Source organism: Falco peregrinus, chromosome 6 (genome assembly GCF_023634155.1).
Source record: "Falco peregrinus isolate bFalPer1 chromosome 6, bFalPer1.pri, whole genome shotgun sequence".
NCBI lineage: Eukaryota > Metazoa > Chordata > Aves > Falconiformes > Falconidae > Falco > Falco peregrinus.
Window position 1 is genome coordinate 90245708 of NC_073726.1, and position 24385 is coordinate 90270092.

The window sequence follows — 24385 nt, forward strand, 5'->3', positions numbered from 1 at the left end:
AAGCAAATGAATTTCAGGCTGAGACCCAGGTTGCTGGTTTGAGTTGGTTGGGCTTTTTTTTTTTCCTTTTTGGATGAATTACAAAAATCTCTGAATGATCATGTCAAATGGAAATGCCGACTCATCCAAAGCCACAGCTTTTGGTACTTTTCTTCAGGTTTTGTCCCACCCCACCCCCACCCCACCCCCCCCACCCCCCTTCCCATCCCCTTCAATCTATACCTCACCAAAAAGCTGAGGGACCAGTGCAAGTTCTTTGTTCAGGCATGCTGGTGATGCTGGAATACTGACAGCCCGTAACAGCCAGGCAGCCAGGCCAGGCACACTCCTCTCTCCTTCCTAAGTTACGCTGCTATCAATGCAAACTTTTTAATGTTACTCCCCTTTCATTTTTCTGGAACTACCACTTTCTTCAACGTTTCAAAAACAATCGCCAGGCTTAAAACCCCCTGGTGCACTAGGCAGCTCTCATCCCCAAGCGACTTCAGCTCAGATGAAGCCTTTGTGCACTAGCAGCGTGGTCACGTTTTCTTTTACAAATTTGAAGTTGTTCCTACCAGTGTAGCGGAGTTCATGCCCCTTCTGAATTTTACTTTATTTTTTTGCACGCGTGGAAAGACGAAAGAAAAGGGATGGAAAGCGCAGGATTCTCCTATTTCACTTCACACACATCAGCATTCAGCTCTCAAATAAAACCACATGGGGCAAGAACTAAGTATTGTTTTAACAGAATGGTTGCTCTGACTTTCAGTTCATTGACATTCTTCAAACAGACTTTCCATGCACAACACGGAGCTCCGTCGTCTTGGTCTAATTAAGCCCCAAAGCCAAAGCTTCACAATGTGACACCAAGGTGCTCTTCTAGCCAGCGTGTATTATGAGACATGATTTCATGCCATCAACCACTGTGCGTTTCGCATGCAGATTGTGAATACTGCTGGCATGCTGTGCTCCCTAAGAGAGCAGAGGCTTATGAAAATGACATCTGTTGCTAACGCATCAAGTTTGTGACACCACGGTTAAAAATTTCCTCACCAGCTTTCAGAGACTCATATGCTTTGCCAAGAACCACCCACACCACTGATTCAGGCTGACAGTCTGTGCACATCTCCTTTCAGTTTGTAAGCACATTTTTGATGGCACATGAACATTAGGTAAGAGAGGGAGCTCCTCCCTTCAACCAAAAGCTTGTACTCTTTACAAGTAAACTCATCAGATGTCGGACAGGACCCTCAAATCAACTTTTTAAAAATGCAATCACACAAGACGATTACCACGACTCCACGACGTGAAGCTGTATTTCGGTCACGCAAGTTTAACGGAAGAAGGTTTATGATAAACATGACACATTCCCAAACACAAAAGGAGAGGGAAGAGACATAGGCAAGACAGCAAGGTATGCACTGAGCTCTACCTGACACAAGGAAACCCAAAGCTGTGTCTGAAGCTCTGCCCTTGGGACCGAGGGCCTGAGAATTTCAGAGCGGGATTTCTGAAATACACCACTTGGCTATTTTGAAGTGCATAAAACTCACGCGATACAAATGAAGGTTAAAAAAGTACACAAGAGAGGCTGGTGTTGGGAGTTATTGCAAAGTATATATATAAGCCTCCCAACTTCCTTCTCTGATTAAATCCTGCTGTGTCTTTTCTAAAAAGCGGCTCAGAAACAATAAATGCCTTATTAGACAAGAATCCCTGTCAGATGGCACTTACACAGATAGGGGGAAATGAAATCAAGACAGAAGGGTTAAGTGGCTTACAAATGAGCCAACACAGAACTGGGAACAGGACCAGGAACCTGTCTCCAAAGCTACTTCTTGTTGAGACCACACACTTGTTACTGGGCTCCTTCCACTGAGGACCCGGCAGAGACAGAACGAGCTAGCATTTATTAACCAGTGCATGTGCTCTGCTTCTGCCAAGCTCTAAAGGAAAGCAACAAAGCTAAGCAGAACAAAACAGCTCCCCTTCTTCTCAGAGAGAAACCCCCAAAATCTACCTCTGGAAGTGCTCTCAGCCTCAATGGGACAGCCGCTACGAGCAGCCTAGACAGATGTGTGGCAATGGGATGGCTAAACAGATGGTGTATTGCAGAAGACATGTTAAACTCAGCACTTGATTTCCATAGTTGCACTGATGTAAATCATGTCTTAATGTTACATCAGTGCTCACTCATTTATTGTTAAGCAGTACTTTCTTTACTGCATACAAATTGGGCAGAGGCAGGGTAATTTACCACCCAACAAACCTGGCTTATTTTCTCACGCTTTAGATGAAGATATGATATTTACACTGTCAAAAAATCACTGCTCCTACAAAAGAAGCTGGGAAACATGAACTTGGCAAAATACCCTGTGTTTTTTTCGTTTAAGTTAGTCTCCAGCAGAGCCGTTTTCACTCATTGCTTGAAAAGTCATTACACACCAAGTGAAAACCAGAACTGTACTCTTCAGAAAGAGGTCAGGGCATGGTTTCACAACGGGACAAATCACCTCCAGTTCATGCTGGAAAAGACAGTTCTGCCCTTCTCCTGGCCATGCAGGTCTGCCCTGTTCCCCTGTCCCAACACTCGTGGTCAGGGCCGAATGGTCAGCTAGGTAAGAAAGGTGATCCAAATCCTGGACACTGGTGTTCTTCAAGAGGTTTTGCTACCGTACAAACAATAATGCAGAAGGGAGGTGTCAGGAATATGCAGGTTGGAGGTGGAGAACCTATGAATGTGAGAACTTGTGCCGATTACAAAACCGCACCCAAAGAAACATCTCATCTCTACTGTACCTTTGTAGCTCTACAAAAGATCAGACCCCAGTCTCAGAAGACTTTGCATTTTCAGCTTTAATTCAAATGCAAGTCCACTTACAAGATTTCTGACAAGAGAATTTTTGCTTTCTTTTTCCATCAGTTATAATTAGAAGTGACAAAACGAGCTGTCTATTTATCCATTTTACTGTTTGGTATTCTTCCTTGAATCTACAGTATGAGCAGTCACTTTGGAAGCATTACAAGCAAAACAATCTGCTTAAAAACCAGACAAGAACCAGGAGAGCAGGAGTAGGCCAGGATGAAGACATGAAACTGATTCTGCAGGGTGAAAAAACATGCTAATGAGAGAGACCAGACTCTTCACGTCCCAGTCACAGAGCGTGGGGAAGACAACAGGACTGCCTGCTACCAGCACAGAAAAACTCAACATTCAAGGTAAAGTGACTCGTATGGTAAACATATACAAAGAATAAACACACAGACAATACTCAGACTAAAATATTTGTGAAGTATTTTATAATATTAGCAGTAATTATTTCATAATACAGGTAGAAACACAGATCCTAAAAAGTCTATATTCAAAGCTGCTCTATAATACAACCAACTGTGGATCTGCACAACTTCAGCTGCAGCCAGGAGTGGCCAGCTGCTTTGGAAAAGTGCCAGAATGGATGAGCTTGAGCCTGAAGTTTCATCTTTGACACTGTTTTCCTCTGCTACAATAGTTTGCCTTGAAAACACAGACAGAAGAGCGTGCTGAAGAGTATAAATAACAAAAAAGGAAAAAAAGAAAAAAGAAAGCGTTTATGAAGTCGAGAGGGGGCCTGCCCTAATCTGCTGCAACTTTATTGTTAATGGCAAGTACTGCAGAGAGAAGTCCTCATGTATTCACCCACAAGAGAGCACTGCAGAAGGGCAGAGATGCTCAAAATCAATGTAGACATGACAGCGTCTCCCTCTTTCTCTCCCACTGTTAAACATATGACTCCTGTCTTTTTTCATCCCAACACGGACTTGGAAATTATGATTCACACACCACCTAGCTATAGAACTGGGAGTGAATGAAACCATTCTTTTGAGTACATTCAAACTTGTTTCACCAACTATGTTAAAAGTGCTTGCATGTGTGAACAATCTTGCAAGTATCTTGAGAGCAGCAGAAACAAAGGCAACCACACCACACTAAAGAGATGTACTGACAATTTTAAAGAGCTGCCTGCAGTGGAAACTGCTCTGTCTCTACACAATGGAGACAAGGCAGAGGTTCTGATCTGACTAAAGAAAACAGCCTTTGCTGATATAACCTGTTGTGTTGTTCTGCCATCAAGAACCACAGGTGTGCTTGTAGCTCAGTAGATAACTCAGTTCATTACACTGCCATTACTGGCAAACACATGGAAGTACTTCGGGGGGGGGGGGGGGGGGGGGCGAAATACTAACGAGACATCTCCCCCATGCATAAGAGGCCTAAACTACATAATTATATTGCATACACTACGATCTTACTCAAATGAGATCCTTTACTAGCTGGATGTAAGGGGAGAGGTGGGCCTTCACACACTGACATCTTCCGTATTTCTGCAAATAATCACAGCACTGTCTTTGTTTTTCGTAACCCAAAGGTTGTGAGATCTGAAGGTAGCACTTGAGTAATGCTAGGATAAAGGCCAGCTGTAACGAGCCCATGGTAAGCAGCACCTACCTAACACAAGCTCATGAAGGATGCACTCAGACCTTTCATCAGCCACCCCACTGTCCCTGCCCCCTCCTCCAAAAGGGCCAAAAGCTTCAGAGAAAGCCAATTGCCAAAGCTGAACTTTAACAGCCCTGTGATGTACAACCTGGCACCTGATCTTGGATTTTCTTCTTGGGTTTCCAGTCACACAGTTATAAAGTATAGATAAAGCTTAGTCAGAAGAAGAGAAACAAGTATAAAGATTAGTAGCAGAGATCAGACTGCACTGCCAAGAAGAAAGGTGGCTCAAGGAGTTGTGGTAGCTTAAAGACCCAGAAGGAAAGTTCTGACCTAGTAAAACCAGCAGCAGCAAAGCCACCAGAAAGGGTAGTAACTTATTTGATGAGCTGAAACAGCTGGAAAAAAATGGTCAGGTTTTCCAACCCAAGATAAACCTGAAAATGTGATTGCGTGTCTAAAAGCCTACCTATTTTTTTTCCAACTCCATCACTCAAAGATGTTCCCACCCCTGCAAAACCTTGCTTCTCTTACAAAACTCAGTGCTACTTACTCACAGACCAAGGCAGATAAACAGCAGAATGCACCTCCATGAATACAAAACGTTCTACACTAAGCGAAAACAAATTGAGGTCTGGATGAAAAGACGATGTTACTAAATTAAACATGCTGGTATTTTGAAGAGGACCCCTGCCAAAGAACCAAAATATCCCAGATTCCTCTTTTTGGGGCTGGAGTTGTGGGTGTGGGGTGCCAGAGGAGAAGAAGAGAGAAGTCCTGTGTTGGAAGAACTGTGAAAGATTCCTAGAATGTTCATATTCTCTTTTCTTTTGCTAGCCAGGGACATACTGAACTCCCATCTTCTGCATCATGCACGTAACTGGTATAAAAACACACACATGCTTGGGCAGCACAGAACTATCCGGAGAGGAGAGGGAGGTCTCTATATGTTTTACAACAAGAGACTCCAGCTCTTGAGTTTCAAAAGTACTTCTACCTCAAGTCGTCACCAGATTGAAAAACCAGTCTGAGAACAGTTTGCACTGTGAACTTGCACTACTGTTGCAGCAAAGAAAAATATTTTTAGTGTTAACTTGACTTTTCACCTAATCTATGAAGAGGCACCCTTGTTAGTTTGAGATTGCTTTCTTCATATTACTACATCACATTGAATATCAATACTGTATTCGGATGATACCAATCCATTTCTACCCAAAATTATACATCTATGAAGGCAGACTTCCCATTTCCATAAAACTTGTGCCCAAAATTCCAATTTAAGCCTGAAATTGAATGAATGTGGGAAACAATACTCCACGGACTCATCCTTGTTCAGTCTCAAACAATTTCTCCAGTTCTTTAAAATACCCAGACCCTATTTCAGAACCTACAGCACCAACCACTATTCTTTTTCACCTAGTAGGTTACAGTAAACATAGCAGATCACACCACCACAGCAATACTGAGTAGGAAAATAATGTATCTATGCCTGCCCAAAATACCTAGAGAGCAGACCAGAACCAGGTGCATTCAACAGAAGTCCGCACCATGGAACTTCAGATGCAACCTATAGGTACTGCAGCTTCCAAAGAAAATTCTTAACTGTCATCTACACACACTTCTGCAGACCAAGAAAGTTCCCTGAAAACAAGAGTGAATCACGGACCTTATTTTGTATAGATTATTGGCCTGGATACAACCAGTTCCAGACTGCATAGAAGAGGTTAAACATCTAGACAGCAGCTAAACATGCACCTTCACTGGGTGTCTCCACTGCATGAATAACTCCAAGTAGGGCCTACAAACCCCTCAACTTTGAAAAATACCTTTGTTGTATTGAACAACACAAAGCAACAAGGAGAATGCCCTTCTGACAGGGGGTAACCACGTTCTCAGCAATTTTCTCTCAAACATGCTGAAAACAAGCTGCCTGGAAGTTCTGCCACACAAAACCCCTTAACTTCTGTCTGCTGAGCCCTCTGGATACAGCTAGTCCACAAAAATAACAACCTTCTAGCTACTGAAACCTTCATAATTCTTTAGCTTAGATGGCAAAGGTTTGTACTTTTGAGGCTGAAACTTCAAAGTTCAAGTCCCGCTGGCAACTGTTAACCCTCTGGTTACAGACACAGTTGTAGCAAAAAAACATTTCCGCTTCCACTTCTTCAGTCATTCCTCTTCTGCTCATTAAACAGCCAGAATTCAGGGGTGCTTTTTCTCCCATGCTTTTCAACTCTAAGACCCAGAAGCTCCAAGAGGATGCACATGCCCACTGATGTGCCATCAGGTATTGTATCAATCAGCTGGGCAAGGAAGATCAATTCTACATAATGCTGCTACTACTTAAATCTTTCTCTGCTCGACATGTCCAAAATGGTGAAAGGATCTTTAGACACAATACACTGAGAGGATGAGCATCATTATCAATGCCATGCTGGATAATCCCTTTTGCTAGTACAGCATTTGTATAATAAAAGTACAGATCTCATAAGTGAGGCATCACGTAACCCACTTGTAATAAACTGGTTTAAATGCTGTTCTACACCCAGCTGATGTCAGGAAGAGTTGCGTGCAGAATGGCTTGAGAATGAGAAGCTACGTTGCAAGCACAGCTCTCCAAAACTAATTGTGCTCTAATGGAGAATGCAGATTCGATTTTCTGGCAAGCTCCTCTCAATTCTCTGTAACTGACTTAGTTTCGCTTGTGATCCTTTAGAACGAGTGAAAACCCATTCATATAAATAGAAGGAAGTCTCAGTTTTTTCTTGAAGCTTCCATTTGACAAAAGATCTCTGTTGTGGTCTAACAGGCTACCAAGTGCACACTCTTAAGACTATTCAGGCACAAGGTAAGTTGCATAGCTAGCTTAGATGCTTAACTCTGTGTCCTATGGTACACCTCTCCTACTGGCATTCTTACTACGCTGCATATTAATTTAACCCCCCCCAATCCAAACACCTTCACTGCAGGAATTCAGGTGTGACCCTAATATTCAGTGCTATAAGGCTTTTGGACTTATTCTTGTGATGTGTACCATAATGCAATTCAAAACTAAGAGACCACTCTCAGGGACTTAATTGCCATAATTTTCCCCCCTGTTAACATAAGGTATTAAAAAGCCTCATTGGATTTACTGACCTCTCATATAATTACAAATCACTTAACCAACATGCAGAAAGAAACTCTGATACACAGATGCAAACCAGGGATTACTGGGGAAAAGGAGAATTGAAGTGGTACGTAACTCACTGGAGAGCATCACAAAAATAGTGACTTGCAGTACCTGGCCTGGCATGCACCTGTCAGGTACGTGGCATGCTATCAATTAGCTCTAGTTAGTTTATCCAGACTTTCTACTGCCACAAAGCATTTTGTCCAGAAGAGTCTGACCTGGACATGTGCTCAGCTAGAAACGCAAGCCTTCCACCCATACCCACTCCTTCCTTAGTAGAAGGACACCTGAACCATCAAGACATGGTGAGAATATACTGTGACTATCAGACATTTCTCAAGCAGCAAAATGAAAATCTTAACTACCCAAGTTTCAATTTCTTAAAACTCAAATATTTAACTTATTCCACATCCAAGAGGCTCATTAAAAGATTAATTGTTACCGTGCCCCAAGTCAAATATTCATCATTCCTCGATATGTGGAAGACACCTTAATTGCATGGCAATGTATTTGTTTCAATGCTAGTGGTTTCCTCTTTGACCACGGACATTATAATACTGTCTGCATGCACTGCAATAGTATCTCCTTGTGAAAGACAGATAACAAGAAGTCTTAAGAAGTAACCCCAAGAAAAAACAACCCCCCTCAACAGCACGCCTATAGGAGTACAAACATAACAAGATCTATCAGAGAACCAGTTAAGAAAGTGACTGTCAGCCCTCATCATATTACGTAACAGCATCACAAAAAAAGCATCACATGTTATCACCAGAACATTTCCCATTTGTAGGTGACTTGGGCATCTCAGTTTATAGTATGACAGGATTTAGACGTATAGCAACCTGATATAAACACACACGTACACCCCCCATTGTTAAAAAAACCAAATACACACACACACAACAAAAAAACCAACAAACCTGTAGGCAACCTCAAAGCCCCCCAGACCCCCAGATATTATAGTGCACTGCTTCCATACCTTCTTCTTATCTACACCAAGAGTTACCAGGTCCCCAGCTTAAAGGCACCCAGTTTAGACTGAAAGCCACCAAGCCACCGAACAAACTGAACTCTGTGAATTTTTACTTTCAGCCCATGTCTTTATTATTCAGTTCATACAGACTCACCTTAGTCCATGGATGTGCCTTAATCTGAGGGAATTTGAATTCGGTATAGTTTGGATTCATTTCTCTAATTTGCTCCCTTGTAGGCGTTCCCAGAACCTAGAAAGAAGAGAGGAAAAAAGGAAAATGGTTTAGGAACACTTCATATTCATGTGGCAACGAAGGCTGCAGTATAACCTATCAGATATGGAGACAACTGAAGCTGATCTGTGTAACTAGTAAGTTAATCTAGCGCAGGGAACAAAACAACAAAACTTTTGCAGAACTGTTTAAGTTGGAAGGGACCTCCCTTCTCCTGGGAGCTTCTGGTCCAATGCCTCTGCTCAAGCAGGGTCAGCTGGAGCAGGTTGCTCAAGACCATGTCCAGCTAGGTTTCAGCATCTCCACAGAAGCAGTCTTCACAACTTCTTCGGGCATGCCGCTCCAATCTTTGACCACCCTCACAGTAAAAAAGCCAAAGAGTTTTCTTGCATTCAAATGAAGTTTCATGTGTTTTACCTGGTGCTGCTGCCTCTTTTCCCATCAGTGGGCACACTGAGAAGAGCCTAGCTGTTTCTTCTTCATTCCCTCCTGCCAGGTATTTATACACACTGATGAGACCTGAGCCTTCTCTGAATAGTCCCAGCTCTTGCAACCTCTCCTCACATGAGAGGTGCTCCAGTCCCTTACTCATCTTTGTGGCCCTTGCTCCAACTTCAGTAGTCTCTTGCTGGCAATTCAGTTCATGCTCCAATCCCAGTGTCAAAAATTAAATTACCTTGTACAGTTTTTCACAAAATTCAAGCACCTTTCTCCAACTTAGCGATACTTCAACGGGGAAAAGAGTTCACTCCAATTAAACTGTTAAAAATGGCACTGCCGAACACATTCAGGAACAGCAGCTCACTGCACATGGCTGGTTAAGGGTCAGACCAGCAGCGCAGACGGCATTTTACAAGACATGAACAGCAGCCCTCTGACGAGCTTAAAAGATCAGCCAGTTCCTGCTGAGGGGAGCCGGACAGGTTCCCCTCCCCTGCACTGTGTGAGTTTTGGTGGTGGTTCCCCACCCCAGCACTTCCACATGGAAGATAAATGTGGTTTAAACCTAACCTGAAAGCATCTGAACTGCAACACCACCCCCAGTTTACTTCTACAGATTTGTGTTTCTCACTCCCAGAATCCGCACAATGTTACTTATACATGCAAATTAGTAGTTGTATGAGAAAGAACACACAATTGCACATCTCTTTGTAAGGGTGGGCAGATTTTGAAAGGATTTCGGAAATCCCTTCAGGGAATAAGCCAGACAATACGGTGTGCACTCTGTTCAGTCAGCACTAAGCCACTGCCCTCCACCTATATATAAAAACTGCAAAGCACGTTCAAGGAATCCCATTGTTTTCCGCTTGCACCCAGTTGCTGGGTATCCTTTTGTTCTGCAGAGGGGAGGGAGAGGGCAGGAGGCAGAGGAGTCGCTCCTCTGCTGAGCTCAGGTTCATCTTCCTATAGGAACCCTGTAGCCACGCTGCTCTCGCCCCGTGACAAATCTCTCGCCATAGAGATTAGCATAATGTTATCACCTCATCTCATGAGACTGCACCGTCACCATCAGGAAACAAATGATCTACAATGTAATGTTGTATAATGTTAGCACTCTACATTACTGCTTGATAAAAAAATATTTGGTTATGTATTCTGGTATCCATGATCGTTTTCATTGTTATAGAAGAGTGCAAATTACACAAATGCACTCTAAAGAGTCAGGTAAAGGAATAAAAGAGCAAGCTGATTGCTGCTTAATTAATTTGTGCAACAGAGAAACTATCGTCAGGTATTATGAAAGGAACTTGGTATCTCTATTATTTAAAATATAAGCTGTACAAGACAAACTAAAATACCTACCCATAAAGCAATCTTTTAAAAAAACAGCAGCAGCAGCGGAAATAAACCCTGCAACTTATTCAGACAGTTGCTTCTTGGATAACAGATTTAACCAACAAGTTGTACAAAACGAACAATCACATAACTCCTACCTTCCCATCGCTAATCCTTAATTTAGGATTTAAATTTCACCCACTCTAAGCGCCAAGGGTTACCTTCAGAGCTGACAGAAGATTTTTCTGTGCATGTCTGAAAACACTGGCTCTGCTCAGGTGGTAGAGCAGAGGGTGTCTGCAGGATTCTGTACATCTTGCTCAGCTTTTCAAGGGCAGGGGGTGGGGGGGGGGAAGGGGGGGGTGGGATGGCTGACAGCAAAATGTGTCCCTTTCCCCACTGGTTTTCTGTCTGGCTCCCCTCAGAGCACCGGCCACCCGGCTGCCAGCCCTGCCAGGATGGCACTGCTCTCAAAGCTTTGATGACCGCTGCTCTCAAAGCTTTCCAGTTCTAAGAGATGAGGGGATTTCACACCTGTAAATAGAATTTTCATCCCTGTTCAGGATAAAAGCCATTTTCAATACTTTGAACGTTTTTTTTGATTAGTTAAATTCACTTCCTGAAAAATTACAGATAACTTGTACTGCTCTCCTACCATTTCTAAAGGCTAAGTTTTCAGGCCTCTATAGTATAAACAGGAATTTTTAAAAGCATGTTTATCTTCTTAACCCTCCTCCTCAAAAAAAAATTCCTTTTAGGCTTCCTAAGAAAAGGCAGAGTAGAATTATTTATTTAAAAAAAAAAAAAATACAGCTAGAATTCAGCAAACTAGCTCAGTTGCTAAGGCGGTTCAGAACAGGAGCCTATACCACGCAAGTATCTTTACTTAAAGACTGCCTATAGCATCAGAAAGAATTCAGGTTAGGTAGGCAAGGACAATTTCACAGAAGGACCCACAGATAACGTCAACTCATACATTTCACCAAAAACACTAAAAACTCCGGATGATGGAAGGGAGTGACTCCTAAGCTCAAGCACAGGCATCTAAGCAACAGTGCTTAAGGTCCCATGAATACTTAGAGAAGAAGGTACTGAAGAGGCACCGTGGTAGCTGAGAGGAGGGACCGCCTGACCTTTCAGTTAGGTAGCAGCCCTTGACACACAAAACTGTACAAAAGGAAGAGTGACTTATAGTAGCCACTCAGTGTATTTACTTTGTTCTCTCTGGATTGTAAAGCCAGATTGTGCTTTCAATTTGTACTGAAGGTAGAATAAAGCAAAACAAAAACCCCAAACCAAACCTCAAAAACCAACAAACAAAAAACCCCAAATCCAAACAAATGAAGAGGAAAGGAAAGTAGATAGGAAGTAGAATCGAAGTTCTAAAGACTGTATCAAATTCAAATCACAGTCCAGAAGGAAAGTGTGGGATGAGTAAAGTGGTAAGCTATAAAATCGACCCAGTACTTGACATATGTGGAAGAGGTCCTGTAGTGGACATCTCCCCACCCTGCAACGCACCAACACTGTCTGCCACATGGTTTTGAAATTGTACCTCACTGATTCACGCTGAGTTTTCAGCATATTAGGAATACAATTCAAGTAACCCCTGTGAGTAACAGCAACCATTTCAGCTATTGCAAACACTGGGCAAACATCATCTTTAAAGAAGCCATGTATGTGACTGCTCTTTCCGTTCAAAATGAAAAGGAGAAGCATAAATTACTTTGCACATTTTTGGCAGAATTACTCTATGAAACAGCTGCTCTTGCTGTACCAACTCTGAAGATACTACGGAGCAGATGTTCCTTGGAGGAGAGATTTCACAGTAATCACAGAACGGCCGAGGTTGGAAGGGACCTCTGGAGGTCATCGTGTCCAACCCCCTGCATAAGCTGTGGCAGCAAGAGCAGGTTGCTCAAGCCGATCCTGATGGCTTCTGAGTATCTCCAAGGACAGACTCCACAACCTCTCTGGGCAATGTGTTCCAGTGTTTGACCACCCTCACATTAACAACAATTTGCTTATCTTCAGACTGAATGTAAAGTGTTTTAATTTGTGCCCATTGCCTCTTGTCCTGTCTTGGGACACCAAACAAAAGAGCCTGGCTCCCTCTTCTTTGCACCTTCCCTTCAGACATTCTGTACACTAGCAAGATCCCCCCTGATCTTGCAAAGATTGGAGAGCTTTGAAGAAATGCAGGCTCCAATACTGAATTAATTTGGTCCATGCAGGTTAGTACATACTATTCTACTTGAGACGGTTTTATGAAAGGAGTTAAGTGTCAAGGAAAAACTTGGGGTCTTTGGCGGTTTTGTGTTGTTGGTTTTTTTGGTTTGTGGGTTTTTTTTTTTTTTCTTTTAAATTGGGCACTTGAAAAAAAAAGAAAAAAAGAACAAAACCAGAGTAAATACTAGAATAATAAAAAAAGTAGTTGTCTAATGGAATCAACTGTATCTGGAATAAAGACTAAACCCTTGAATGAAGGGGGTCTATGTGAGACTACAGGGGATCTTCCTGCAAGTGAAGACAACAGGTCAACTAGTCTTGCTCCTCATTCCCGATTGTCATCATCATCTCTTAAACAAAAATAAAGAAACATTATCTACTAAGATTAACTAAAGAATACGCATGTTGAGAAGACAAAACACCACTCTCATTCTCTTAGAACAAAAATTGAACATAACAGGTTTCACAAATATTTTCTGTTAAGTTTTTCCTTGGCATTTACCTGTAATAGATGAAGCTTCCCAAATAACTTTTATTCCAGGAATTTGTGAAGGTAGGGTAATGGTATGTACCAAGTAATTAAAGAAAAGCTACAGGCTTCCAACAACATCATCCTTACCAAAGAAGGGAAGATTTATGAACCTGGAATAAGCCCTGAATTTCATTACAAATAGCATAAAGTTCTTCATTTAATGTTCTTGCAATTGACTTTTCAGAGGAGAAAAAGGGATGATATTCAGCTCCGAAAGACACCTTCGTTACACCACAGTCCTGAAGACAGCTGCTGTCCACAGCTGGCTTCACTGTGCAAAACTGCACCAAGTTATTCACGACAAAACCCACACCGCTGTAACACCAGAGGAAGAGGAAACTGCAAGGGTCTCAACAACCCCCAGTGGAATAAAGGCCCTTTCTGACAACCATCGTTACTGCTAAACCTTTGCCAAAAATGTAAAAAGCAGTGTAAAGCCTAGGGACACCAAGGGTTCAGAAGCTCCAGCTGGTAATGACTGAACTAGAGCGGGGAGAAGGTGGTTATTTAGATCAGAAACCGCTAGAAAGCTATGGTTACAGTGGTGTAGTGTTCCTCCCTGGGAAAACCGTGCAAGTTTACAAGGAAACGTGCTACAGAAAGTCTGGTGTGTATGGCTTACCAGATGGCACAATTAATACTTCTGCAAACATGTCTGCACCTCCTTCAGAAAGTTGTGAGAGGTGTGCCAAATAGTTATTTAAAAAATTCATGGAGTAGGCATCTCAAGCAGTAACCATGGGTCAGCTTTGAAATAATACTTCAAGAGGTATGTGGTAGAAAATAAACTTACCCATTTTATCTATACTTTCTTTCAAAAACATTCTCTTGTCAAATCAAATGAGAGCCACCTAAATATAGAGATTTCTTCTATTCACAAACACGAAAGCAGCCATACATCAGGAACAGGAAGAAACCCATTGTCACCGCTAACATGAATATAACTGCTCATCAACTTTTTTTACATTGTCTGCCTGCAAGCACTGGAAGCGATGAATTACGTGAGGCACAGGAACAGCCAAGTTGCAATGTGGGGGGACATCAGGGTGAAAAAACTGCCAGGAAACTTCCCTTAGGGGTGAGGAGAGAGGACACACGTGAAAGCCCATGTCAGATGCAGACAGGTCCTCAGCGCAGGACCACATCCAATAAAATGAAAGATGCTCTCCTACTGCTTATTCTCCCAGAAGAGATGGCTCCTCTCTTCTCATTAAGCAGTGTGACTGAATTTATTTTATTTCAAAAACTGAGCCCAAAATAGTACCTTGAAATTTGAGCATAAGCCATATAGTATAATTGCAGTCTATACTTAGCATTAGGCTCAGTAAAACTGGTCAGAGACCAAAAAGTTACGCATGGATAGGATTCATGATACTACTGAGCTTGTCTTTTCATACATTTTTCCTCCCTGCCATGCCCAACCCAGCAAACTAGGTAAAGAAGATTTTGTTATTTCTCCTAAATTACCAGGAAATGCCAGTTTTGGTGCAAAGAATAACCACGCAGTCCAGAAGGAACCAAAAAACCCCAAACACACACATAATCCCCCCAGCCCCACAACCTTCCCTGCAGTCTTCCCTGGAAGACAGACTGGCAGATGCTGTCCCCCCCGTGTCCCAGGGCTGCTCAGGCAATTATTGCTGCTTCATTCTCCTGACAGAGGATCTCCGCCACGCGCGCGCACACACACACACATTTTTCAGAAGAGTAGGGGGAAGGTACTAAACTGAACCTTTCAGAAGATAATTATTATCCCAGGAAGAAAACCATTATGCTTCCAAGATTCCCTCGTTGCAAGGGGAATAAGGGGTAACCACTGTCTGTGAGAACTATGATGGAAGAAGTTTTGGATTGGGGGGGATATCCCAGCCAGTTTTCCCTTGATGGTTTCAGGGTGCTATAAAGCTGGGGGACCCAGGAATGCCCCCAGCCTCCCAAGCCTTCACAGCAGTCCTGCCGACACTGCTGCTCCACTGCAAGTTGTGCACACAAGCTCGGAGATTTATGGAGTCTGCCCTGACTGAATCTCAAAAAAAAAAAAAATCACTCTTGTAGTGTAAAAGCTCCTTCCTTTAAGCTGTATTCAGCAATATCCCACTTGCACAGTGGATTTTAAATAGGGAAGTGGCAACTGCAACCCTCCTGAGCTGCTGGAAGGAGGGCTTTCCCCTTCCATCGGGGACAGGACTGTATGACTGATCCGAGGTGCAGCATTTACTCATACCTCATTTCTTTATGTGACCATGGAGGAAACCCACACTGCCACTGTGCCTGCTTCAGAAACTGAGCACATTTCTGAAGATGTCGTCACCCGAAAGCCAGTAGGGGCATGAATTTTAATGAATATATCCGGTTACCCACTTGAGATATTCCCAGCAATGAAATAACCTAACGTTTGGAATAGCTAGCAAGAGCTAAAAATAAGGAAGAAGAGTCACCATTCAAGATCAAACTTTGGAAAAAGCACAGCACATGATTTCTCTCCTCTAATAGTGGAAGTATTCAAGAAAAATGTACTTGGGTTAAATTATTTCTTCAGATGGAGCTCCAAGACAGTACTTCCCCGTATCGAGTATCATTTTGTCACAGGAAAGTGGTCAAGGATCTCTCTCTCCTAGCAAGACTGAGAACATCTGGAAAAAGTCTTCAAAGAAACAGGACCAAGAGAAAAAGAAGGCAAAATGAAGGGGACTGTTGGTCCACATGAACGAGATACTGTGGTTCTAGAGGGGCGCAGTTTTTCAGAGCAGTTTGCAAATATGCAACTGGCCTGCAGAAGCTCCAGGGGCAACTGGATGGAGAAGATCTTGCAAGATTGCTTGAAATGAAACTACATAAAGACTGCTGAAAGTGAATCAAAGTCTGACAAAAGCCAAAAATGCTTCTGATGCAGCAGAAGGCTGAGGATGTTGGGCATGCAGCCTGCAGGAAGGCCAAGCCGTGCCAACTGACTTATCCCAGTAATTCCACCTTCGTGAACACAACTACCAAGGGGATGTCATCAAAAACTACATGAGAAAGGAGGACTCCTTTAATGTGATGGCATTTTTAATTCTCCAGCCTAATGCAAAAACTTCATACCCAGGTGTAGCATCCAATTGCTGTGTTGTGAAATGAACTCTGAATAATCAAAGCTGAATAAGCAACTGAAGAGACAACCAAAAAATTTATCTTGGCTCAGAAAATGCTACACAACTGACTGTGACTCAGTCACCCTGAATTGATAGGAACCAGCAGAAAAGTTTCCAAGCTGACGTCTTGAAGCAGAATCAAGTAAATGTAAGTGATGAAAGTCAGGTGCATTTCCAAATGTGTGGGTAAGTATTTTTTTTTACTTTAGCCCTTTTTAGGAGTTTAAAATACTTCATTTTCTCTGCCCCTAAGTTTCAGACCTACAGTTCCAAGGAAGCCATCTGAAAAGCATTACTCCAAGACAGCTAAACAGCAGCTCACAGGTCCCAACCTGCAACCGCCCACGAAGTTCACTGCCATTCAACAACTGGCAAATCCCACAGCTTTGATTCTCCTACACAAAGCTAACATTAAAATAAGTCTGTGCTACAATGAAAGCTTTAAATAGTAGCATTCTATACCAGCAAATGGAAGAGGTGGACACCATTTGTAAACACTTTAAAAAAAAATCCTATTCTAAACGAAGTCTTATACAACCTAACACTTCACATGTTGTGCCCAAGACTTAACATTTCTGGTAATTTTTTATGCTGCAGAATTGTGTATGTCTTCAACTGTACTGCGGTTGCAGACCCCAAGTTCGCTCAATAAACACACATTGCATTTTTTATGCTAACCTTTGAAATCTAAGTTGAATTTAAGCATCTTGCTGGGAGTGGAGAAGAACAGAACGCTTCATGACTTCTTTGCAGATTTGAAAAACAAATCTACCCAATTAGATTACTGGTCACTTTTAAGGGATATATAGTAGATGGGACAGATTCCTGCCAACAGTTGGCAGAATAGAAAATTAAGACCCTCACATTCTACTGTTTCCTCATTCTCAAAAGGTAAGGAAAAATTACTTGAAATTTGAGGTAAACGTGCTGTTCTCCCTCTACTCCCACTGTGAGAAATACTTGCCGGTGGGTGCGGCATTACAAGGAAGCACTTCGCTGCCCAGTTCACGCACCTTCCCAGGCAACTGCTCACGCCTGCTCATTTTAAACATGGTATTCTCAGTTCTAGCTCTCTCTGTATTCTCACCTTAGTCTTCTGCCATGGCTCTTCTGAACAGTTTATACAAAACTTCACAACACAAGATTCGGTAGACAAGGGCACTGACAAACAGTTGACTTCAGCAGTTTGCACTCATTTTCTCTTCCAGTGCTGCCTTGAGAATACATTCTGCCTCGATAATAAATATACAGGCAGAAGAATACACGTGGCACCCACCCATTTGGGCTCACATTTTTCATTATACTTCCTTAATGATTCAACGAACATCCTTTTCTGTGACTATTAATACAAGATTTATAGCATTTGTTCTCTCAGACTTTCCTATAACATACTGTCTCAGTACCATAACTTCTGAATTGAAGAGACCAGGCTTACTATAAAATCTGAGTTACCCCTACATTTGTTTCACTTAGTTTCTACATGTACGGGGGCTACGTACCTAGCAGAAATTGAGAAAACCCCAACACAACACAGGTGTGGATGGTCATTCACTATCCCCCTTTCTACATTTAAAGAAATGGTTCAGAAATTTGTTTCTGTGGAAGTGAAAATCATCATCTCAAGCTGTAATTTACTGAAGCTCAAGCCTTTACACTGGATACTCCTTTGGCTGCTGTGAGAAATAACGTTAGTTTGCCAGTACTATGTATTCAGCTATGAATTGTCCAATTAAAGTTATCACACCACTCATGGTAGTGTCATTTAAAGAAACCACAGATGATACATAGGCTATCAGCAATTTTATTAAGTATTCCTCTACTTCAATACAACTTAACTCAAGTGTAAACACAGCAGAATCAGCACAACCTGAGAACGTACATGCCATAAAACTATTAGTTCACAGATGTTTACTTCCAGTACTGCAGAACTGAAAATGTCCAACTGATGCTAACAACTTCTAGCCAACTTTGAACCAAACCACAATCTCTGCTTGGCAAATATGTCAATAAGAAGAGGCCATCTATTTTCTGATTATTTTACTTTTGCACAGTGAAAAATCAAACCATTGATAAAGGCAGAGCGCTATGGCTTTGCCAAAAAGGCCCCTCTACTCTCAGACTTTTGACTGAGCCACGGAGGGACCTACAGGACTGTCACTATGATATTAACAGTTTTATTTATAAAAAAATCTCATAGGTGTAATTTCTGCAGTCCTGAGAAACTAATCAAGAAAAAACAGGACTTCTGGAAAATGTCTGAAGGGAAACTCCACAGGTTATTGCACAAACTCCTGAGAAACTCCAGCCATGTGAAGTGCTCACAGGTACCACATCTCACAAAAGCAGTGTAGCAGAAAGCAGCTTGGCACCCCGAGACACCTCTCAAAAGGAAAAAATTGTCACTTGTGCCACCATCAGTCCTACTTCTGGCAGCAACTCCAGTGATCTACGAGCGCTTCCTACATAAACTGACCCAACTTGGACATGAGGAGCTTGAAATTCACTGGGCAGAAAGGCAACAATAAGACATCAAGAAAGTCATAGGAGAAGTAGGTGCAAGACATGCAGCCTCCAGAGGAAATTTGCTGACTGGGGGATTTCCAGCAGGACAGACAAACCCACCATAACAGAAGCTAGGTTTACACAGTCAAAGACTGGAGGAGACATGGCAGGAGTCTAGAAAGGTCAGAGCACACCCCGTTGAGACTGCAGAGCAAGCCACTGAAACACTGAGCCTCACCAGCCCATGTCCTCCATGCAGGAGAATGACCACTTGGGAGTTCATTGGTGTCATACACTCTGTTAGGACACAGACACTGGCTGCTCTTCTAGTGATACACACAGACGCAAGCAGAAAGTTCTACCTTCCATCCACACATTTTGGTTTTGAGGGGTTTTTCACATGCATGCCACAAATGTACAGGCATGAAGGTAGCAGCTACGTGGCAAAACCATGGAGGAAGTTCTCTTAATACAATCTCCCTGTGGTGATGAAATCAATGAAGCCAAGCCATGTGCCTGCATCTCACCCTCTGTAATACCCCCATATTAAGTGCATAGTATAGATTCAGAGGAAAAAGATACTGCTCTCCCTAGAAATCTTGCTTCCTTCATTGCAGAAGTTGGAGGCGGCAGGGAGACTAGGGTGCCGGGAAGTCAGACACCAGTCTTTTCAGCTATAAATTATTCTTCCATGCCTCTAATTTGAGAATCACAGAATATTCACAGCTTACCAAATTAAATCAATCAAGACGTGTTTGGACATAAGTGATATATAAATGTTATGTATTCTGAAACATTAGGTCTTTTTCACTTGAAAAACTAGACTCTTTGGGTGGAAGGTACCTTTGCCCTGCATTTCCCGATTCTCCATCTGCAAACAGGAGTGCCCTTCCTCACCTTTCACCTCAAAGAGCTGGAAGGAAGGAAGAAGGCTACATATGTGAAGAATCTGGCACGAGGAAGTTTAATAACACTTTTTTCAAAGCCAAGTACTAATTGCATGCAACAAAGGAAAAAGAGCCAGATTCTTAAAGAATGAAAATCACACATTAATAAATATTGACTCAGTATGTAAGCATTATTTCTAAGCACACTGAAAGTGCAATCCTTTTAATTATATAGGGGGTTTTCCCCTCTTAAAGATGATATATCACTATGCATGACTGCAAGAGAGGCAAATAAAGATCATCAAGTTCCAAAAAAGCAAAAGTAGTGTTTCCAGACATGGTTTACACGCAACACTCCATTACAATGGTGACAGAATATATATGTTGACAAGTTTATAACAATGCACGTTTTCATGCTGATACCCAAGGAGTAACGCAGTCAAAGCAACACTTAAAATTCCATACCTTGATAATTTCCACCAACTGATCCACACCACTGTCACCTGGGAAGATTGGTTGTCCTAGTAACAGTTCAGCCAATACACAGCCTGCCGACCACACATCTGAAAAGGGGAAAGCGCAGGAAGGTATCAGTAAAAGGTACATATCAGGCCATTTATATAAAACCCAGATATTTGAAGCTACTTTATTCTTTGCCACGTTTAATAGTATATACAACACAGCTAAAAATAAAAAACATTCCTCTCCTCAGTGTTAATCTAGAAACACAGATACAAAGCAACAGTGGGCAGACAATCTTAGAAGTCAAATTATGAGACAATGAGAACTGGAAAACAATGTTAAATGCTATAATATATAGGCATTAAAACTCATACATGTAGGGGAACAGACCTGAGAACATCTGCCACCTGAAAATTAAGAATTTCCCCAAACACTGTGTTGTTTTTAAATCACATTGATCATGAACTATACAGAGGTATTATCCACCACAACAGCTGTTTCAACGTTTCTCAATGTTGAATAGACTCAATTTTTCATCCACATATTGAAAGCATATATACGTTAGCATACAAAATAGTACTGGAAGCATAACTTGTATCCCGTAGTACATGATGACTAAGGGATCTGGGAGACAGCCCCTCTAATTTGGACACATCAAGACCTAATCTCTATCTTAATTGCATATGCAAACTTGGCTGGACAACAGAACTGCAAGTCACAGATCTGGTCAACAGCATCCACGGAAGAAGCCATGAACTAATTTTCACACATACACAGCCACATGTAGTTCCTCTATATGAAGAAAATCTTCATAATCTATGACAGGTACATTTCCTTACAGATAAATAAGACAATTAAATACTACAACAGCAACTTAAGAATGCATCTAAGTGTCCTACACAATATAGCATTTCATTTTTGAAATTTATTTTGAACAAAAGAGCTAACAAAGCAGATGCAGTGAACACTGCATAGCAGATGTTTGTGAGAATCTGCTGTAACTGAGCATGAAATACTGAAGTTTAAGCTGCTCAACACAGTAAAAGTATTGCACCTAGATGCAGAGAGAACTGCTTCCCCAAAGAAAACAGACTGAATATAAGGCTTTCTAGAAAAAGTCATCATTTGTTCGATGTATATCTGAAACGTTGTACTGAAATCTAACCTCAAACAAGCAATCGTTAACAGAAGATTTGTAAAGCCTACAATACTGGACTGCTCCAAAAGGGAAAAGAACAAAACCAGTCCCCCTCCACCCATCTTTAAACTCTATTACGTTTACGAGCTAACCTTCCCCCACAAATCAATAGCAGCATCACCACAACTCAAAACCCAGAGAATTTACCTCCTGAGGTCTGTTCCAATCTGAGGTAATCCACGCTACAACAATGATCCTTATTCCCCCAGTGTGTATGAATTCTGTCACTGGGAAGCAGGATACACACAGCACTGTCAGTTATGGCTAAAGCTCTGTGTAAGGAAAACGTCTCTGACAGTTCTCTAAACAGTCTGTTATCACTTTGTCACAACCACTAGAGACTGATGCAAAAAAATAATTTAAAACCCCCAACTTTCAGGAATTTAAGATTGGTAACAAAATAATCTGCAAGTCAGAACACACTTTTCATTCCCTCATTTCTAAATGAGAGAGGGGCTATGCAAAAATACTTCCCTCTCTTCTCAAGAAAGATAGGGTTCAACTGGAACATACAGTAGACCAAAAGCACTGCTCATTAATGCAGCTTTCAAAATCATTCACCTCTAAGTCACGAATGGATGCTCTTTTACACAATGCTTTAGTACAAACATCACATCCTAGAAAGTAACTACTTACAATATGAACAGCAGTGAGAAATAATCAGGAGTTTTAGCCTTGAATGTCAACAAGCAAACAGACCAGATTAGGCTTTTTCATCTTTCAGTCATATTTAACAGAAGCTGATGTGGCCACCAAGGTGCTAAGATCTCTTTTGGATAACAAATGAAGGAGGCATCACGTAAAGAACATTTAATTATGTCCAACTGCTAAACACCATCTCTCCCTGATAGCTCCTGCTGTTGGACGAACACATACAACAAAGATGATGCAAAGAATCACTTTTTATGTCATGCAATGCATACCGGGCTTATATGAAATTACACAACAGTTCAACAGATAGCAAAGACTTCTTCAGAACTACTAAAGAAACAAATTCAATGTACTAAGCGGAGTACTGTAACTTAGAAGTCTATTTAGGTACTCAAAGGGTTTTGAAAAAGCTGAGTCCTTTACACCGAGTATGCAAAACAAGCGTTACCCCAAAGCTATAATCATTATTTACAAACTTCAATCCTTATTTTGCACTAAAAAGAAACATTACATGGGAAGGAAAAGTATTCGGCAGAACATACACAAACCCAGAGCTGACATAAGAGTAAGTCAGCATTCACAACTCACTTCCTTTTAAAGTTTTCCAACTACGCTAGCATGATTTTTTTTTCAAATTAGACCGTGGCTTTTTAAAACTGTTTTAAATAACCTCTGGTCTGGTTGCTCCTTGAAGTTGGCTTTGTGCTGGTTTATCCTTTCCCAGTCTCCCTTGATGCCTTCGCACTCCACCGCCCAATTTCAGACAAGTCTGAAAGGCAGAAGTCTCGCATCCCTTACAAAGGTTGTGTGTGGGAGAGAATCATTGGTGTTGCTGCGGAGGAGAGGGGGCTCAGTCCCTGTGGGAGGTGCTGGGCTTGCCCCCACCCTGCCAAACCGCAGCTGCAAATGAGCCCATCGATGCGCAGGTGCTCACTCAAGCAAGAAGGCCAAGCAGAAACAAGCAGAGGACAGATGAGAAAGCTAAGGGCATTGCAGGGGGAGACAGGAGAAAAAGCAAGGATGTAGGTCATGAGGAAATAGCTGGGGAACTCTGAGGAATACTTGCTGTATTCATGATGGGTTTAACCCATCAAACATGCAACAAATCCATCGGAAACCTGTGTGGTTCCTTGTGCAGTGAAATCTTCCAAACTGGGTCATTTAATGCCTTGTTAAAAGTCTCCTTAACCTTCCTTGGTTTTCCTTGCCAACACTTAAAACACACACTGAAGTAAGCTACAGGCATTCCAAAATCCCCATTCTTCTTCCAGGAAAGTAATTTCACCCACTTCCACATTAGGACTTGGGCAACGTTCCCTGGGCGAGGAAGTGAACAAACCCTCGAAGCATCCTCAACGAAAGCCTGAGAGCAGAGGCTAACTTCAGCAGCTGCAAGCAGGGATGTCAACAAAACGCAATTTACACAGGTGTTTACAAAGCCCTGGTGAGGAATGTACAATAAATGGAAAAACTGAGAAACTTCAGCTCCACTGGAATTTGATGGCATAAATGCCATCAAATTTAACAGGACTAAAATCTAGCTCTGGGATAGTTTGCCTTACCCCCACCCCCCCCGCCCCGCTTTGAATCTGGCATTTTAAGATTTAATCTTCCAAATTTGGATGGTAACGTTTTTCTCAACCCTGAAGTAAACAGTGTACCAAATTCTATATTTAAAGACATGTTACTTAAGAGAATCGATAAGGTAGTTAATAGCAGTTTTTGATAGCTCCTTCCCAGAACCTGTTCTGCCTTAGCACAGTCACAGCCAACGATTATCGGTAAATAATCTTTCAGAGCAAGCTTGCGGTGCAACTACCCACTCCCATGGGAGGGAAAGCATTTTCTGAACTATTTCTTTTTAATATGTGCACATGAATTAAGGCAAAACATGACTACCGTTCACATGCTTTAAACTAGTTAATAAGAGAGAATCTTAACAGAAAAAAAAGCCAACAAATCATTCTTATGTCAAACTATTGGGACAATGTGAAATTATAGGAGAAAACAATGAAACATAGTAATTTTAAGTATAAGGTAGGCAAGGCTACTCTCTTCATACCCTCAGTGAAATGCAGTCTGTACGGACAGTACATGCAACTGCCAGCAAAAAGCAACCTTCAAATAAGCTTCTTTAAGATAGCTTTCACATGTTGTAATAGTAGCTAATGCCCAACCTTT

General features: G+C 41.9%; 1 protein-coding gene across 4 annotated transcripts in view; it reads right to left on the minus strand.

Moving 5' to 3' along the window:
- GSK3B (glycogen synthase kinase 3 beta) overlaps nucleotides 1-24385 on the minus strand; it is a 157826-nt gene that overhangs the window by 22997 nt on the left and 110444 nt on the right. For all 4 annotated transcript variants that reach the window (XM_055809021.1, XM_055809023.1, XM_055809020.1 and 1 more), the window contains exons 7-8: nucleotides 20359-20456; nucleotides 8759-8854 (exon numbers count right to left, since the gene is read on the minus strand). In XM_055809021.1, coding sequence (XP_055664996.1) covers nucleotides 8759-8854; nucleotides 20359-20456 — 194 coding nt within the window. The remainder of the gene's footprint in view (nucleotides 1-8758; nucleotides 8855-20358; nucleotides 20457-24385) is intronic.